The sequence below is a fragment of the Phyllostomus hastatus genome, unplaced genomic scaffold (genome assembly GCF_019186645.2).
Source record: "Phyllostomus hastatus isolate PE091 unplaced genomic scaffold, TTU_PhHast_1.1 phas_contig_5, whole genome shotgun sequence".
Lineage (NCBI taxonomy): Eukaryota > Metazoa > Chordata > Mammalia > Chiroptera > Phyllostomidae > Phyllostomus > Phyllostomus hastatus.
Window position 1 is genome coordinate 3,668,073 of NW_025333897.1, and position 19,999 is coordinate 3,688,071.

The 19,999-nt window shown below is 43.0% G+C and overlaps 1 protein-coding gene across 1 annotated transcript in view; it reads left to right on the top strand.

Moving 5' to 3' along the window:
• The first annotated feature begins 258 nt into the window (after positions 1-258).
• Positions 259-19,999, top strand: part of TDRD12 (tudor domain containing 12) — a 77,766-nt gene continuing 58,025 nt past the window's right edge. The window contains exons 1-7 of the mRNA XM_045846646.1: positions 259-282; positions 5,810-5,968; positions 6,859-6,995; positions 10,690-10,809; positions 13,747-13,802; positions 15,266-15,351; positions 19,383-19,576. Of these exons, the coding sequence (XP_045702602.1) occupies positions 259-282; positions 5,810-5,968; positions 6,859-6,995; positions 10,690-10,809; positions 13,747-13,802; positions 15,266-15,351; positions 19,383-19,576 (776 nt within the window). The remainder of the gene's footprint in view (positions 283-5,809; positions 5,969-6,858; positions 6,996-10,689; positions 10,810-13,746; positions 13,803-15,265; positions 15,352-19,382; positions 19,577-19,999) is intronic.

A 19,999-nucleotide genomic window follows, 5' to 3' on the forward strand; every position in this document is an offset into this window, starting at 1 on the left:
TACACACCAAGTGGTTCTGATAGGGTACTCAAGACTTGGAAAATTTTAGCTTAAGGTAAATAGCCATAAATCTAGCAGGTAATGTGTTATGTTAAGCTTTCATTTCAGAAACTACAGATAAGGCCCATCCTGGCACCTGGGAAAAGCTGCCAACCTCCTGGGGCACTGGCTAGGGATTACCACCCGGAGACATCTGTACCAGGAAGAAGCAGGTGACTACCCCTCCCCCTTGGAGACAGCTAACTGCCCAGGATAGGAATGTTGCAGCTGCTAAATCTCAAAGTCCTCACCGTACATTGTTTGTCCTTCCCCATCCCCCTTATAAAAAGATCTGGCCAGGAAAGAAAGGGGAAGATGGCTTTGTTAGGGTATGAACCCACCATCTTCTCGAATCGCTGGCCATCTGAATAAAGTGCCCAGAAAAGATTCAATCGCTGTCATTGCTTATTGGATTTGGTAGTGACAGGCAGCCCGAACGCTGGTGTCTTTTCCAATTACAGTTCCAACTGTATCCCAGACGGTTCAAAAGAACCAAGATGGCAGGGCAGAGAGCTTTTGGTCCTGTAAACCAGGGACTTACCTAGTAACGGGCTAATCAACCCACCAGATATCTGTTTCCTTCCCCCACCTGGGCACAGCCAGTGACTGGCGCCAAGAGAGAGTGAGGTGTAGTCCCCAACTGAACTCACTTGGCAGCTGCTAGGTATTCCCAAGGTCTATCCCAAGGTCAGTCAGCTAACTTGGGGCTTTTGGGTGACTTGGCACTGCCAGGTGATTCCGTTGGGAGTGAGGCCTGATTAGTGGAATTCAGCCACAGGTGAGCTTCATTTACTTAGCTCTGTTTTTCTCCTCCCTGGAGGTCAGGGCCTCCTGGATGACTACTACGAACTAATTCGGTTCACAGGCGGCCACTCTGCCCCTCCACACAGGTAAGAAGGTGGACGTGAGAGTCCCTGGGTCCTCGGAGGTGCAAGACCCACTCAAACCCCAAAACCTGACGCCTCGCACCTGACCCCTGCAGGCTCAGCGCCTGTGCGTCCCAGCTCCTCCCCCTGCGTCCCGCTGCCCCGCCCCGCCGCAGGGCGCTGTGCGCAGAGCGTGGGCGGTTGTCCCAGCCGTTGGTGCATCACGTGGTTTTCGGAATCCTGGAGTCAGGAGCAGGTGCGGGTCTGTTGAAGCCCCAAGCGCGCCTGCCGAGGCGGCCGGGTTAGAGGACGGAGAGCGTCACCCGTGGTGCGTGGCGGGCCTGGGCTTCGAGGCTGTGTACCTGGGGTGCTGGAGCTGGGCGCGCGGAGCCGTGTTAGCGAACTTGGGTGGAGGCAAGGCACCCACGGAGGCAAACACTGCTAGAGGCTCCACTTCCGCCCCCAAAGTGCATTCCGAGTGAGTAGGAAAGACTCACGGGAAGACTAGGAAACAGGAGCGGCTGAGACGGTGCGTAACCTCCCAGGACGAGCGCGGGGGCGGCCAGCGAGGCGCTGGAAGAATGCTCGAGGTAGTGGTGCTGAAGGTGAGCGAGCGCAAAGCCCTGGGGCCTGGCGGTTGACTCAACTCAAACCATCCGCGTGCAGGTCCGCCTGGCTTGGAATGCCTGTCTTGACCGCGGGTAGGGGCGCTGGACAAAAGCTCCAACGCCTCTCTCTCTTTTTAAAGATTTTATTTATTTTTAAAGAGAGGGGAAGGGAAGGAGAAAGGGAGAGAAACATCAATGTGCGATTGCCTCTCTCGCACCCCCTACTGGGGACCTGGTTCGAACCAGGCGTGTGCCGTGACTGGGAATCCAACTGGCGACCTTTTGGTTCCCAGGCCCGCGCTCAGTCCACTGAACTACACCAGCCAGGGCTCGAACTTTTAATTTCAACAAAGCAACACATTTTAGCTTAGCGGTGCCCCATGCAGTAATTGGGATATAGCGCAAGTTATTATGTGTTTTTCGAAATTAAGATTTAACTGTGTGGCCTGTATTTACTAACTCTAGAACCTTAGGGGAAGGGACAGACGGTAACCCCCCTCTCCCACACAGCCCACCTGGGTCCGCGCTGGTTGGGGGTTCCTGTGAGCCCCAGGTCGTGGATATGGGGATCTTGACCCGTTCTCCCCCCACTCACATGGGTCCTGTCCAGTGGGTCATCACCCCTGTTGGACAGGGGTGGGGGTGACCTGTATCTCCCTTCCTGGAACCCTGCACACACGCATGTTTTGTCTTTATTTGTGGGGACTCCAGACGGCTCGTGCCCCGGTACTCTGGCTGCTGCTCCCTACCGATCTCTGGTCCTTGGAGCAGGGCTTGGGGCGGGGTTGGGGGGCAGGTCACGGTGGGGGCTCATTCTTGTGAGACCTGCTGAGCAGGGACTGACTGCTGCAGCTTCTCGTCTTTGAGTCAGGTGAGTGCTCCTTGGCAATGTCAGAGACTTGGGATGGCATGTTCTGTTCGCCCTGTTACTTGGAGGAAGGAGTTTACGAAGGAGTGGGGTTTTTTTGTTGTTATTGGGAAAAGGAAATATAAATAAGTTTTAAAAATCATATTTAAGTGGAAAGAAGAGAGGGCCCTAACAAATGATGGGATTTAAAAACAAAAAAAAACCCCCAAACTTTCCATTTCTATTTTATGTCATGTATTTATGTGAATTGAGATTCACAAACTGACGCTTATGGAGGATTTGCTCAGAGACTTTTAGGGGTTTCAGATCCATCTGGTAAACTCCTCTTCACCATCAGTCCTAAAATGGACTAGTAACATTTCTCCTTTAGAAAGGTAGGGCTCTCCTGAGGGTACAGATCCTGCACATGCCAGTCCATCAGAGCAAGACTCTGGCAGGAGGAGCTGCATTCTCACTGCCTGGAGCTTGGGAACCCCTCTCTGTTAGTTGGATCTGGGGACCCTTTTATCTATCCCCTCAGCTGTGCTCTGCCCCCGCTGTCTGCTCTTACCATGCTGACACTGAGCAAACTTTTATCCAGTATAGGAGTATTTATTACCCCAAGTTTGGTGCAAGTAGGCAATTGTGGTTCTCCAGATTAATTTAGCCTTTACATGGGTGAACTCTTTTTCCCCAAGTGTCCATCAACAGATGAATGGATAAGCAAAATTTGGAATATACATTACAATGGAATATCATTCCAACTTGAAAAAGGAAGGACATTCTCACACAGGCTACAACATGGATGAACCTTTAGAACAACATGCTAAGTGAAATAAGCCACATACCAAGAAAATACTGTTATAAGTCCACCTACATGAGTTTCCTAGAGTAACCAAATTCATAGAGACAGAAATTAAAAGGGTGGTTGCAAGGGGCTGGAGGGAGAGGTGACTGGGGAGTCCAACTTTTTTGACTTAGTATGATGCATTTCAGACTCATTTATGTTGTGACAGGTCCGTTTCTGCTTCATATTGCTGAGTCGTATTCTATTGCGTGGATAATAAACAGTTTATACAGTCACCCGTTGCAGGTCACTTGAGTTGTTTCTCAGTTTTAGAGATTATAAAGAGCTGCTGTAAACTTTTCATACAGGTTTTTGTGTGAATACAAGTTTTCATTTCATGGGTAAATAGGCTGTGATTACCTGTTTAACTTTATGAGAACTGTTTTCCAAAGTAACTACCATTTTTCATTCCTGTCAGAAGTTTGTAGGAGTTCTAATTGCTCTACCTCCTCATCAGTGCAGAGATTGTCAGTTTTACAAATCTTATCCATTCTAGTAGGTTTGATGAAAGCCTTATTCCTCCTGATGATTACATTTCAAAGGAATGGCTTTAAGACCCTGAGGAAGACTTTCCCCTGAGTACTAGGAGGTGCATAGACAAGAAGGGCTTGCTGCCCATGTGCATAAAAGCCAATACCATGACTTTGGCTTTAGAGAAAAGAAAAGGCTTTATTGCGAGGTCCACTGACTAGGAGACTGGAGGCAATACTGAAATTTGCCCCCACCCCCATGGAGGGTTTGGGGTGGAAATTAAGGGCATAGAGAAGGATGGGCTGGTATGTGGAAGTGCTAGTGAGGCACGTTTCATTTGGAGGAATTCAGCCAGAGATCTTTTTGGACAAGGAACCCTTCACTTCTGAAAGGATTCCAGTGATCCAGTTTCAGTCAAGTCCTAGCTCTTTGCGTCCTTGGGGGTTGACTTTGGTTCTGAGTCTTACTAAAGGTCAAAACTCTCCTTTGCACTTGCTTTGGCTTCATGGCAACAGTTTTTTCCCCATTATCCCTGAAAAACAACTTCAGATCTAATTAGAAACAGGATAAGGCTGGTTTGAGCTGGTTCTGGGGTTACATACATCTCAAAAGGACAGGAAGGATTCACAGCTGTAAGCCAGTTAGTAATGGGAAGGCAGGGGCCTCTGTCAGGTGTTGGCTAGAACACAGTGAATTCTCCTGGGAGCCTTGAGCTTCCCCAGGTAGGCATCTTGGAGGGACGGGGGTCCTCCCAGGGATCGAGCCTTATGCTGCTGGAAGCCACACTAGAGTTTGGGTGGCCTCTTAGTGTGGAGGTTGGGACGAGCCTGTGTGTGGAGTTCTCATGGGCGGCAGCTATAAAACTATTTCTTTCAGCCTTCCAATTGTTGCTTTTCCCTGGATTCCTTGGAGTCTTACCTGTGCCATTCAGAGACTGCCAAGGAGTTGACGGGTTTCCTGATGCTGACTTCAGGCCTTTCCCTCTGTGGCTGTCTTTCAGAATGTCTCCCCTTAATTAACAGCTGCTCTGGCGCCTCAAGCCACAGACAGTGCAGCTTTCTGCTTGAGTTTGTAGTTGCTCTGCACCAGCAGGACTAAGGAGGCTTCTCCAGAAAGCTGCATAGAGACATGGATCTCACTCAGTGACGGGTCCTCTTCTGAAGAATTAAGTCCCCTCCAGTTTCTACCTGCTTTTGGTATCTCTTCAGTGTCTTAAAGTGATTGTTTTGTATTTTTTTCCAGGATTTATAATTGTCGGCTGCAAGATTAGTCTGTATAAACTACTTTGCCATTACTGGAACCAGACGGCCAGCTGTTCTTTTTCTCCAGCTGTTTATTGGAATGATCCAACATTCAGAAAAATAGATTGCTAATGGGAACACCTGTATTCCTGCCACCTGGCACCTAGAATCCAAAATCTTGGGATGTCATTGCTTTAGGCCCTTTCAACATGAGTTCCTATTGATATTTTCAATTGAAATTTAACTTTTCATTTTGTATTTCTACCTTCAACAATGAAAATTTTAGTTTGTAAGATAAGATACATTCAAAGGAGTCTGACTTTCATCCCTGTGCTTTCCACTTCATTTCTGGCTTCCCCTTTCGGTAATAATTTGTATTTGATTTCATTTATCTGCCATCATTTATTTCTTTTAATATGAGCAGAATGTATCTTCTCTTTGTAATGAAAGACATCGGAAACTAAAAACAGTGTTCTGCACCTTGCTTTCACATATTATGGATATTTTCAAAAGACAGGAGCTCAAGGACACTGAGTCACAACATGTAATGAAGAATTACATACATGTTTTTGAGTCAACATGTAATGAAGAATTACATGTCCTTGGTAACATGTTTTAGGATTTTGTCTTTGTGTCTTTTGTCTTTTTTACAGCTTTATTGAATTTAATTAACATGTAACATCATGTAAGTTTAAGGTGTACAGCCTGATGATTTGATACATATAAATGTTAAGGGTCTTTTATTTTGACCATTTATGACAGGGGTGCTTATCAAGAATTTGTTAGATCAGCTTAAATTAGAAAAAGTCATTGTGGCTCTAAGGTTTCATATTTTAGGGTTCTACTTTTAAATCATGCATTGTTTTGTTTGTCTTTTAAACATTTTACAGATTGAGGATCCAGGTTGCTTCTGGGTTATTATAAAAGGGTGTAGTCCCTTTTTAGATCATGAAGTTGACTATCAAAAACTTAATAGAGCCATGAATGACTTCTATAATACCATGAGTCAAGACATAGAAATAAAACCATTAATGTTGGAGGAAGGGCAGGTATGTATCTAAATGTGCTTTAAGCATCATTTCTTGAAATACTACTCAAAATGTAGAATATTTTGGCAACTAAGATGATAAAAGCTTTTGGGGTATTCTGATTACTTATAAGTATTGCCTAGTAAGTTGTTTTGGTTGCACAAGATTTAGACTAATCCTGAATGTGGCAGTCATTGTATAAGGTTCATATGGGCCAACTAGAGATGGAGTGTCATCTCAATTCAGGCATTCGGACTATCCTCCTGTGGCTAGGGACCAGAGGGATTATTCTGGATTCATGGGGATTTTCAGTCTAGGGCTGCTGCCTCCCTTTTGGTTTGCTCATGACTTTAGCCACCTTTAGCTTCCTTAATTCCCTTACCCTGAATCTTTGCCCCTCCTCCCTTTCTTGCAGCCTCAACTCCTAGTCCTGTTGTCTGACTGTCTACATACCGTTATTTCTCAGAAGAGTTTGAATTTTTCTAATAGCACAATAGGAAAAGATTTATAAACTCTTTGTGAGAAAAATTGAAAATAAATTCCTTTCCCTCTAAAAAATCATCATTAATCACATGTATTTTCTCCATACTTATTTTAGAAATGAAAGCAGGCATTGTCTTTTTACAATATTCCACATTTGGGGTAGCCTGATGGCTTCCTGGTGGTGGTGGCGGTGAAATTGCCCTCTGTCCCCTGTATTTTTTGTGGTCTGATAGAGAAATGTAAAGCTTTGATTTGATTTAGGGTTATGCCTCCACCCCCCAAGAATGACAAGGCAGGGTCAGCCCCCTTGAATCTCTTTCCTCTTCTGAAAGGTGAAGTGTAGGCTGAGATGATTTTGAGAAGACCTTTTAGTTCTCCCATGATGTGGCTAAAGGCTTTAACGCTAATGTCGTCTTTTCACTGTGTAGGTGTGTGTGGTTTACTGTCAGGAACTCAGGTGCTGGTGCCGGGCTGTCATTAAGTCGATTGTGTCTTCAGCAGACCATTACCTGGCAGAGTGTTTCCTTGTGGATTTTGCCAAGTACATTCCAGTGAAATTGAAAAAGTACGTATGAATTTTGTTTTGCCTCCCCTTTAAGAAGACAAATGTCAGTTTTAAAGGAGAGTGTCAGTTTTCAAAGTAAGGGGCTAGAGCTTTTAAGCTGGAGGGTTTTTTTAGCTTCAAAAAGGGAAGACTTTTATCTCTTCAGTTAGGTTTATTCCTAGGTATTTTATTTTCTTTTTTCTATATCAAGTATTCAGAAAACTACATAACACTGAAGAAAGAAATCAAGGAAGACACAAACAAATGGAAACATATACCATGTTCTTGAATTGGGAGAATTAACATCATCAAAATGTCCATACTACCCAAGGCAATTTATACATTTAATGCAATACCTATTAAAGTACCAATGGCATATCTCACAGACATAGAACAAACACTTCAAAAACTTATATGGAACCATAAACGACCCTGAATAGCTGCTGCAATTTTGAGAAAGAAGAGTAAAGTAGGAGGGATCACAATACCTGATACTAAACTATATTACAAGGCCACTGTAATCAAAACAGCCTGGTACTGGCATAAAAACAGGCACATGGACCAATGGAACAGAACAGAGAGCCCAGAAATAAACCCAAGTCTCTATAGTCAATTAATATTTGAGAAAGGGGGCAGACGCACTAAATGGAATAAAAACAGTCTCTTCAACAAATGGTGTTGGGAGAACTGGACAGCTACATGCAAAAAAATGAAACTCGAGCACCAACTTACACCATACACAAAAGTAAATTCAAGGTGGTTAAAAGACTTAAGTATAAACTGTGACACAATTAAAGTCCTAGAGGAGAACATAGGCAGAAAATCTGATGTTTCATGCAGCAACATTTTTACTGATACATAACCCAGAGCAAGGGACATAAAGGAAAGAATAAACAAATGGGATCTCATCAAAATAAAAAGCTGCTGCACAGCTAAAGAAAACAGTATTAAAATAAAAAGAGAACCAACTATATGGGAAAACATTTGCCAATGATACCTCAGACAAGGGTTTAATCTCCAAAATACATAAAGAACTTACACAACTCCACTCTTAAGAAGACAAGCAACCTAATTAAAAAATGGGCAAAGGAGTTGAACAGACATTTCTCCAAGGAGGACATACAGAGGATCCAGAGACACATGAAAAGATACTCAATATCACTAGCTATCAGAGAGATGCAAATTAAAACCACAATGAGATACCACTTCACACCAGTCAGAATGGCTATCATAAACAAAGCAACAAACAACAAGTGTTGGAGAGGTTATGGAGAAAAGGGGACCCTAGTGCACTGTTGGTGGAACTGCAGACTGGTACAACCACTATGGAAAACAGTATGGAACTTCCTCAGAAAACTAAAAATGGATCTGCCTTTTGACCCAGCAATTCCACTGCTGGGACTATATCCTAAGAACCCTGAAACACCAATCCAAAAGAACCTATGCACCCCAATGTTCATAGCAACACAATTTACAATAGTTAAGTGCTAGAAGCAACCTAGGTGCCCATCAGTAAATGAATGGATCCAAAAACTATGGTACATTTACACAATGGAATTCTATGCAGCAGAAAGAAAGAAGGAGCTCCTACCCTTTGCAACAGCATGGATGGAGCTGGAAAGCATTATGCTCAGTGAAATAAGCCAGGCAGTGAAAGACAAATACCATATGATCTCACCTTTAACAGGAACCTAAATAACAAAACAAAGAAACAAACAAAATATAACCAAAGACACTGAAATAGGGGACAGACTGACAGTAACCAGAGGGGAGAGAAGAGGGAATTTCAGGGGGGAATGGGTAGGGTTTACAGGAACAAATTTAAAGGACACATGGACAAAAACTAGGGGTGGGTGGAAATAGGAGGGAGGTGGGGAGGGTTGGGTAGATGGGCTGGAATGGGAGTAAAGGACAGAAAACTGTACTTGAGCAATGATTAAAATAAAATTTAAAAAACAAAAAGGGGAAGGCTTAAAGACTTCAGGTTCCAGTTCTACATGCAGTGAATGTAGGAACAAACAGTCAGGATAAAAACTCACAGGCAGCTCCATTCTTCTTCCCCGCTCCTGCCCAGAAGGGGCAGGTGCTCGCCTCACCTGGCCTCTTGGTTTTGTTCATGTGTCCAGGCAGGTACTTTAGGGAGGCTTGGCTGCAAGAAAGATGCTACCAGGAGGCAGAAACAATCTCCTTTCTCCACAGAAGGGGCGTTTTGAAGGGGTGTAGCCTCAGGTTGGAGAGAGCAGAGCATATATTCAAGGACACATTCCTGGTTGTCTTGCCTAGCAAAGTGAGGGTGTGACCGTCACGTATGGTGGGAGACGGTGCAGAATGAACCCTCATTGATTCCAGTACTGCATGTCATAGTTCGTTAGAAAAGGCTGTGAACAAGTGTTTGTGGTAGTTTCTTCATGGTTTCCTATCCCAGGGTAAGAGGATATCAGTTTAATAAATAAATATGAGGACCCTTCTTCCAAAAGAGCAGCAGCAAATAGACTTCAACTGCAGTAAGAGATTTACTTTACTGAATTGTCTTAAGAATTTCATGGCAGAGCAGCTCATCAGACATTGGGAATTTGCAGATACTTAAGAAAAAAGATGCATTTCTAGCTTGTGGTTCTCTATCTTTCTAACCATAATTGTTTAAAAACACTTGTGCTTAACTGGGGATATTTTCTTTTAGTATTTGATAATTTAAGTTTAGCTTGTTTAGGACAAAGAGAATCACATGATTAAATAGAATACAAGGAGGTCTTGAGGGGCAATTAGTGCAGCCACCGTTTTTCTAAACTGAGACAAAATGCCCTCTCCGGTGTGGCTCAGTTGGTTCGAGCATCATTCTTAACTGAAATGTGTGGGTTCGATTCCTAGTCAGGATACACATGTAGGTCGTGGGTTTGATCCTTGATCCCTGCTGAAGGCATGGTCTGGGAGTGCATGTGAGGCAGCCAATGGGTGCTTCTCTCTCACATCAATGTTTCTCTCGCTCCCTTCCTCTCTCTCTCTAAAAGCAGTGGAAAAAGTATCCTCAGATGAAAGAGAGAGAGAGAGAGAGAATATGTGTATAGAGGGGATATATATATAGAGAGAGAGAGAGAGACACACACACACGGTGTCTAGACAGCCATGTGTGCATCTTCATAACCTGTTTATGCTGAGATGGTGTTAATATCTGTCATTTGCCTGAAAGAAGGAAAATAAAAATGTTGACCAACTTACCAGATTTTAGCCCTTCAGCTTTCTTGTGCAAAGTTGGCAAACACTAATTATTAAAACAGCTGCTCATTTACAGAAAGTTTAAGATAATTCTGGTCATGTATTAAAATTGATACTTAAAATTCTTAAATAGAATTTGCTTCCCAGGTTTGATCATATTACCCTGTGTTCCTCAACCTAAGGAGTCTCACTAGACATTATTTTTCTAATCCCTCCCCTGCCATGAAATTTTCACAGCAAAGATATACTGAATATCTGTGTATTTACTATACGTGTAGCTGTGCTTTATACATAGAAGAGTAAGATTTCCACCCCTCACCGGAACTAATTTTCATTACCTTGGGCAAATGTCTCCAAGTATTTCTTGTTGGTGGCTGTATTAGAAACAGATAATTTGTTTTTGTGTGTTTTATTTTTATGTTGTGTATTAATTATATTGGTGTACTTTAAAGAAATGTTACGTATAATTTTTCTTTATAATCTGTTTCTTTCACTATTAAAGCATCCGAGTTGCAGTAGAAACTTTTATGCAGCTTCCCTATAGAGCAAAAAAATTCAGACTGTACTGCACAAAGCCTGTTACATTACACGTTGACTTCTGCGAAGACAGTGCTAAGATTGTGTAAGTACAGCTAACATGCTAACCATCAGTGAAAGTCTTAACTGAGTATATGATACATATGGGAACTAATTCCTCTTGAGAGGTGCGGAGCGGTTTCATGGTCTCTTTTTTCCTCAGGAGGTGTGTTCTGGGTCCATGTGCATCCTCCCTGTCGGGAACGGGGTTCCCTGAGCAGCCCCATCCACCGAGGCTGCAGTGGAGGGTATAGAGTAGGGCCTGAACTCTGTGTGTTTTGGCTTTTTTATTTTTAACTAACAAAAAGTAGTAAATTAACTGTAGAGAGTAACAATAGGTAGGATCGTGGCTCACTAAAACAAAGTCTGTTGAATTCTTCTTCAGCCTCACTTCCTCCCACCTAGGAGCCCCCTGTGACCTGTTTAGGCTCTGAAATTGCAGACCTTTTGCAGTGCTTCTGTACACATGCACATTCGTGGAGCTTTTAATGAAAATTAGAACTTACTGTTTTTATTTGCAAATTTAACTTAATGTATGTTGAAGCTCTTAGTACTCCATTCTACTTTTCAGTCTTTCCCATGGGTGAATAGAACGGCATACTTGCTGTATTTAATCATTCCTCTTTTGATAGCCAGCTAGATTGTTTCCAAACCATTTTGCACTGTACATTTCCATCAGAATATAGATGCATTCATATAAAATATATAGATGTAGAGAGGTATACATACGTGTACGCACGTACACACACATCACATACACCCCAGCTTTGCTTTTTCCCCATAGTACTTGGCACCATTGCCAGCATTTATACAGAACAAGTCTCTGCATTGGGCAGTACTATGTTGGGAGTGTGGCTGTGATCTTTGCTGTGTCAAATGAACACCACCTGAGGTCCTAGGGGCAGTCCCATTCTTCCACCTGGGACTTCTCCCCTCTCCCTCCTAGATTGTGGCATTGTGGGAAGAAAAGCTACAGAAGGAGCACAGCTCTGACTCAGCTTGCTCCACTTGCACATGCTGGTGATGCTGCACTGTGTTCTCTGAAGTTAGAAGCTGCCCCTCTTGTGAATGTTTCATGGGATCTGTGGAGTCCCTCCTGCTCCCACTCCTCCAATTCCCATTGCCTACAATTGCCTTGAGATGGTGAATGCATCACTCTTGTGGCTGGCCTTGGAATCTGCACCAGGAAGATATGAAACCAACTTGTCTCTGATGAGGCCATTGCACCCTGCCAGGTCGCTTAGCAACCCTGCTTCCTCCCTTGTCCCTCTTTCTGATCAGCCACTGCTAACCCTCCTGGGGTGACTTGGGTGCCCACCTCTCCATGCCCAGCCCTCCCTCAGAGGCAGCCTGCCACCCCCTCTGCCTTGCCCCTTTCCCAGCACACAGCTCCTCAGGGACCTTCTCAGCCTTGGACACACCCAGCCCTGGGACAGCCTCAGTGTGGGCAAAGGGCTTTAAGTAAGTGATCTTACTGGGTTTTGATCACCTTCTTTCATGTGTGCCCTTCATATAGAATGTGACTCAATATGCATATTACAGTTTTTATAGATTCTGTCAAATTTCCCCTCAAAAGGACCAGCAGTTTCTGTCATTGGGTGTAGAAAGTGCTGCTTTCCCCACACAACATTGAATATCATTGGGCAAAAGCCTTTTTCATTTTTGCTCATTAGCTGGATGAAAATGATACTTTGTTTTAATTTGTATTTTTCTGACCTGTGAACTTGAGTGTACCTATCATGTGCTTATTCTGTGTGTGGTGTGTGTCAGACATACAGACACTCAGACACATGCACAAGCTGATTGATTTACGTGTGAGAGAGACTGACTGACCTGTTCATTGCCTAATTCATTTTTCTATCAGGATTCTACTAGTCTTTTTAATTTATTTTTTATTTTTTTAAAGATTTTATTTATTTTTTAGAGAGGGGAGGGAGGAAGAGGAAGGGGGAGAGAGAGAGAGAGAAAAACATCCATGTGCGGTTGCTGGGCGTCATGGCCTGCAACCCAAGCATGTACCCTGACTGGGAATTGAACCTGCGACACTTTGGTTTGCAGCCCACGCTCAATCCGCTCAATCCACTGAGCTATGCCAGCCAGGTAGTCTTTTTTATTTTTAAAAAAACTTGTTAGGTAATTTTGTGTGTAGCAAGATTTTAGAACCACTGTCTTATTTTTTAGAAACCCCTTGTAATTCTTTTGAAGTAATATGCTTAGTATCTTTCATAGTAAAAATAAAAATAACTCATATTTTAGTCCAGGCACTGGGCCCAGTGCTTGTGTAAATTACCTGAAACCTCCCCTGAAGGGCGGTGGTGACATCACTGAGAAATAAAACCAGTGGAGAAACAAAACATTTTACTTTTAACCTCATTTTGTTTTTGTTCCTTGTTTCCAAATACTGGCTCCTCCTGTCCTTCCACTGCCTACAGTATTTCCTGCGATTTTCTTTCCAAAACAGAGGGAGGGGCAAGATGATAGAGAATGGGCAGGTGACAAGGAGAGGGCGAGTGTGACGGAGGGAGGGAGGGAGGGGAGTGGAAGGAGGGGAGCGTGAGGCACAGGGGCCGGCTCTCCCACAGCCACACTGGGCGTGTGGGTTTGACCAAGGCTTTCGGAGCCTTTCTCTGTGCCAGCCTGTGCCGGACCCGGCACACTCAGGATCCCTGTCCCAGGGAGCTTGTGTTCTGGTTGGGGAGACAGATATGTCCCAGGTAACTGGGGACGATGGTGTTGGGACGGATGGTGCCATGGTGGTGGGTGTGGCGAGTCTCTGCACAGGTGCTGGTGGCGGTAGTGGGAGGAGCCCGTTGCCGGTGCAGCTGGGAGCACCCTCAGAGCAGAGCCAGAGCCCTGCTACCTGGCACCTGCATCACAGGCTCCACAGGAGTGTCAGAAATACCCGGTGTGTGGTTTACAAAGTGATGTTAGTGTACTAACCTCAATTTTTAATTAATGAAGTTGCATCTGTGCACTGTTGCAGACGCGCCAAGAAGTGGGATGCTGCAGCTATTCAGTACTTTCAGAACGTTCTAAAAGGTGAGGCGAGTGCGCAATCTCTGCGGCCTGCTTTGAACTGATGCCCAAGGTGGTTTAACCTTGGGTTGGGGAGGGGTTTGAGATGTGCGTGCTTAGCTGTTTGAGCCTCTTCATGGGTTTATAAGTTACCTAGGGCTTCTTGCACCCCAATGTCACAAAGACTGTGCAGCCCTCAAATTTTGGGGCTGGATGTGGACATCGGTAATTGATTGACAGATGAAATTAGAAAGGGGCTGTTTGGCCAAGGGACCCGTACCCAATGACAGTTCCTGACTCCTAGTCTGCATAGAAGCTGGGGCGCTGCAAAATAACTGGATGTACATTTTGCTGAACTGACAGTTGGTGAAAAACCTAAGTTACTGTGTAATCGTAATTTCTAATTCAAGATGTATAGAATGCCACAGGCCACCTCTGTAGTGTGCTGTCTTTATATTGTTGACTGTAGCATGAACTTTCATTTGTGGCACCTGTCCTAACCCCTGGCAGCCAAGAGCCAAGTAACTGTGCCTGCTTCCTAGGGCTGTCCTGAGGAGTAGTGGGTGTGAAATGGGCTGCGGTGCTACCTGTACCTGTCGGGGTCCTGGCCCCTCTCCTCTGCTGCCCCACTGCCTGGGTGGAGGAGCAGCCGCACACTTTGTATCTAGAAGTGGGACAGTGGGGGCAAGGTCGCTGGTTTTGGAGTTTTGGGCCTTGTGTGAGTGCATTGGGGAATGCTGGAAGGCAGAGGTCTGGAGGTCTGGAAGAGGCAGCAGCATCCTTAGGTTTGCGTACTGCCCTGCTGCTTCTGTGGGGCCTTCTCTGAGCCTGGGGTCTTCACCTGTACAGTGACCCTCAGAGCTTACGGTAAGAATGAAATGAAATACTGTGTTTTGCCATGTATAATGCTCACCCATGTTTTTGTGGGACTTAATACAAGGGATTATTATGCCCATTATTACGTAACCATTTTTCCCATGTATAATGCACATCCTTGTTTTTCCCTAAAAATTTTGGGCAAAAAGTGTGCATTTACAAGGCAAAATACAGTACATTTGTAAAGGACTTAGCATAGTGGCCAATAAATTCCCATACACAGAGCTGCTGTTTGGATTAGTGTGAGTCTCAGAGAGTAGTTAAGAGCTCTGCTCCGTGGGCATTTGGCAGGTAGAGTGGACTCAGATGAAAGGCTGACGAGAAATGATTTGGGAGTCACTGTGCTCAAGGAGGTGACACATGGTGGCAGGAGGAAAAGGCCATGGATGGGACAGAGGATCCAAGCCTGACTCCGTGCAGGAGAACTCTCACCTCGACTTGCCCAGCCCCAGACACCTGCACTAAGGCCTGCCTGTGGGAGGAAGACATTGGACATTGTGGTCTGGATAATTGTTAAGTAGTTAGCAGAGATTAATAGGTGGGAAATGGCTGACTTGTTTCAAATATACTTTTAATATCAGCTAATTTATGTTTTCTTTTGTGCCACTTAGCAACTACCCAGGTGGAAGCCAAATTGTGTGCTGTGGAAAAAGATACTTTTGAGGTTTACCTTTATGTAACTATTAAAAATGAAAAAGTAAGTGAAATAATTGTATTTTTAAAATATTCTATTGTTATTTTAAATTTTATTATAATAAAGAATGATCAAGGGAAACAATGTCATTCACATAGAAATTTTCTTAATCTTTCAAGGAAAGCTTTGTTCAGAAGTTAGGGAGACTGTTTTAATTACTTTAGTGCTTTATTTAGACAGTATTTTAATTAGTAATGGGCAAGAAGTTATTCCTACAGTGATGAGTATGAAATGTTATTTTCTCATAAGAGGCCATAATTTTTATAAATACTTTTGGTATGGCTCACTGTTTTCCCCCTTCATAATTTTCTCATGTGTACTTGTGCTTATCATAAAGAATTCAGATAATGTAAGTAGAAAGGAAGTGGGCATCACACGTGAGCCCCCACCCCAGTTATAAGCTGTTAACATTTGCTCACCTTTATGCAGTGTGGTACAGGTGCAGCTCTGCACCTTGTGTGGAGGTAGGTGGAGGTGCTGATGTGGGCTGCTTGGGGCCCACAGGTCATCTAAGCCATCCATTTATTTAAAATTTTTATTTTGAAATAATTTTACAATGACAGACGAGATGTAAAAATACTGCCGAATTTTGTACATGCTTTACCTGGGTTCCCCTAATGTTAATCATACGAACCAATGGTATAGTGATTAAAACCAGAAAATTAACACTGATAAAATACTATTTTCAGAAAATTTGTAGACCTTATTTTCATTTTGCTGGTACTCCCATTAATTTCCTTTCTCTGTTCTAGGGTCTGATCAAGGATCCCTCATTGCATTTGACTGTCTCGTCTCCTTGGTCTCAGTCTATTGAACAGTTCCTCAGTCTTTCCCATCTTGACACTTATGAAGAGTACTAGTCAGTTATTTTGTACACTGTCCGCTCAGTTTGTTCTCTCATTAGATTGAGGTTCTACATTGTAGCAAGAATGCTACAGCAGTGACATTGAACCCTTCTCAAAGCATCCTAGGAAGAGGTTCACAATGTTGGTATGTCTCATTACTAGTCATGTTGGCCTCAGTTGTCTGGGTAAGGTGGTATCTGCTAGGTTTTTCCTCTGAAGAGTTACTGTTTTTTTCCTCTTGAGATGATTAAGCATCTTGTGAGGGAGGTATTTTGAGACTGTGCAAATATCCATCAATTACCTTTGCATGTAAAGCTTATTTTTGTGGTGCTTGCCCATTTCCATAATGCCTTTTATGTTTTAAATTGGAATTCTATAAGGAAGAACTATCCCTGCTCCCCCATTTACTAATTAATTTAATAATTCATTTATTTTTAGTATTGACTCCTGAATATTTCTTTTACTCTGGGTGATATAATCCATTACTATCATTATTTTCTTGCTCAAATTGTCACAGAATTGTCCATGAGGAGCTTTTTTGAAGTAGCTTACATTCCCCATCATTGTTGAAAACTTTCTACTTTCTGTTCCACAGCATACTCCTGCCCTTTGGTCATTTTCCAGTTCCAGGCCTAGAATCAACCACTGCTCCAGGAACCTCCTTTTGTTGACAGGTGGTGTTGAGATGTCAGGATCAGGGCTATATGTGGGCTCGCACTGCTGGGGTGTCATTGACCGGAGGCCCACCCCACAGGCAGGAGATACCTGCCTACACGCTAACCAGTGTGCACATGCATCTGCATTTGTTCCTAGATCTGTCCACCTGTGCATATAGTAAAAGCTCTGGTACCTCTGATTTCAATCCAGTATCTCCCCTTTCCTCATTCTTGACATCTGTCTCCTAGTATTCACATAAGTTAATTTCAGAGTTGCTAACCCTCATGCCTGTGAAAAAATAAGTGTCTTAAGCCTTACGGGATGTAGCCAAAACATTGTTTTCCAAAGTAACTTAGGTTTGTTCTTTTTTTCCCCCTAAGCTCTTCAGTGTAGTTATGTTATTCATTTTTAGTGAAGTTTGTTACTTTTTGTATTGTATTTTGGGTTCCCCCACATTCTTGTTCATTTTACTGTGACTTTTCATTACTTATTTACTACCTGGTAAAAATGCCAAAATGTTGGCTATGGGATCAGTCTTGTAAAATATCTTTTCAACAAGCTCTCTGCTAACCTGCTGCTTCTTGCTTTTCAAGAGCAGGTTTCTCTTCCCTGCATGTGGCTGTATGTGGATGACAGCTTGCTCTTACTTCGGGATGGTGAAGCTCGGAAGACAGGAAAGCAGAGAGGTCTCACAGTGGATGCACGCAGTCCTAATTGCCAGAAAATAAGAAGGAGGGCCCGCAGCCCTTCTCCAGCTGTCAGAGGTGGCGCAGGGCCATGTCCCAGGGTGTTCTCACGTTTTGCCTGGTGTCTGTCACTCAGCATTATCTTAAGATATATCCATGTTGTCCTTTTATTTTCAAGTACTTAGATCTTCTGCCCATTTTTGAATTGGATTGTTTTGTGGTTTTTGCTATTGAGGTATATGAGGTTTTTATATGTTTTGGATATTAACCCCTTATCAGATACATGATTTGCAGGTATTTTCCCCAGTTCAGTAGGTTGTCTTTTCATTTTGTTGATGCTTTCCTTTGTGGTATAGAAGCTTCTTAGTTCAGTGTAGTCCTATTTGTTTATTTTTGCTTTTGTTTTTGTTTGTTTTCAGTGTCAACTAAAAAATCATTGCCAAGGTTGATGTCAAGGAGCTTACCACCTAGGTTTTCTTCTAGGAGTTTTAATTGTTTCAGGTCTTACATTTAGTCCTTACTCCATTTTAAGTTAATTTTTCTGTATGATAAAAGATAGCGGTGCAGTTTCATTCCTTTGCATGTGGCCCTCCAGTTTTCCCACTGCCACTTACTGAAAGTGCTGTTCTTTCTCCGGTGTATATTCTTGGCTCCTTTGTCATGAATTAATTGAGTTACATGTGTGGGCTTATTTCCAGGTTCTCTGTTCTGTTTCATTGGCCCATATGTCTGTTTTCATGCCAGTACCATACTGCTTAAAATTTATTTTTTTTACAGATTTCATTCAGTATCACTTTGCATTGGTTTCGTGTGTACAACACAGTGATGAGACAGACACCTCACAAAGTGCTTCCCCATGCTGTTTTGATTATCATCAACCTATTTTTAATGGGTCATTTGTTTTCTTTATGAGTTTTGAGAATTCTATTTTTTTAAAGATTTTATTTATTTTTAGAGAGCAGAAAAGGGAAGGAGAAAGAGAGGGAGAGAAACAGGGATGTGAGAGAGAAACATTGATTGGTTGCTTCTTGTACATGCCCGGACCAGGGGCTGAATGTGCAACCCAGGTCTGTGCCCTGACTGGGGATTGAACCAGCAGCCTCTCACTTTGTGGGACGACACCCAGCTAACTGAGCCACACCGGTCAGGGTCAGAGTTCTTTATATATTCTGAGTACACATCCATTCAGATATAATATTTAGAAATATTTTCTTCTGTCCTTGGCTTGTTCTTAACAGTATCCTTTGAACAGCAGAAATTTTAAATTCTGATAAAGTCTGATTTATCAGTTTTTCCTTTTATGATTTATGTTTTGTCTTTGCCCTCTCCCTAGATCTTTGCCTGGCAAAGTCATGTCAGCTCTCCAGTACTTTTGAGAAGATATATATATATTTTTTTCCTCACTTGAGGATTTTAGAGAGAGAGGCAAGGAGAGAGGGAGAGAAAGAGATTGATGCATCAATGTGACAGAAACTTTGATCATTTGCCTCCCGTGCCCTGACTACGGCCCAAATGCACAACCTAGACATGTGCCCCAACCAGGAATTGAACCTGCAACCCTTTGGTGCAGGGGATGATGCTCCAAGCAGCCAAGCCACCTAGCCAGGGCAGAAGATATTTCTTATGTTTCAGGCAAATTCTTACTGTATTTCTTATCAAGAAGGTTGGTCAGAAGTATCTAGCTCACCATCACCAGTGCAGCAACCAGGCGATCAATTTCTACCAAATTATGTTCTATAAAATCGTTTTTCTGAAGATTGAAATTTGTGGTTGATTTTGAGATATCTTCTGAACAGTCATTTGGCCATATTGCCTTAATACTCATGAAATGTTTAAAATTGTACAGGTTTGTGTTAATGATGATCTGGTTGCAAAGAACTTCGCCTGTTATGTGTCACCCATGGAGAATAAAAACCTTGATTCTTCGGAGAAACCAGCCTTGAATATAAAGTCAGCACCCTTTCCCAATAAACTCAACCCGGCACTTGCTCTTTGGCCAATGTTTTTGCAAGGAAATGACTCTCAAGGAATGGAAAGTGAGTAGCCTCGCTCCAATATATATTTCCTTTGAACTTATTTATAGGCATCTTAGTGTTTTGATATAAGTTGTGTAGATGTTTCCCCATACAGAGATAGTGATTTGGACTCTGCATTTAATATTTTAATTTTAATTAAAGTGAGTTCATTACAAGTTTTGAGGTTCTAAAGCTGCTAGTTTGTTTTTATGAGAACAGGAGAAAACTATTCTCAATTTCTTATTAATGTGGAGTTATGTTTCCAGAAGTCCACATGTTCATAATTCAAAGATACTGCCAAGACAAGGTTTGGTTTATTGACAGTTTCAGATACTTTTTAAAACTAGTTATTGTCATGACAATGTAAGAAGAGTCAGTCATGGCCAGTGGGAACGCTGTCACCTGTCTCTCTCTACATTGTTTTCTCTAGTCCCTCGAGTTGCTCCCC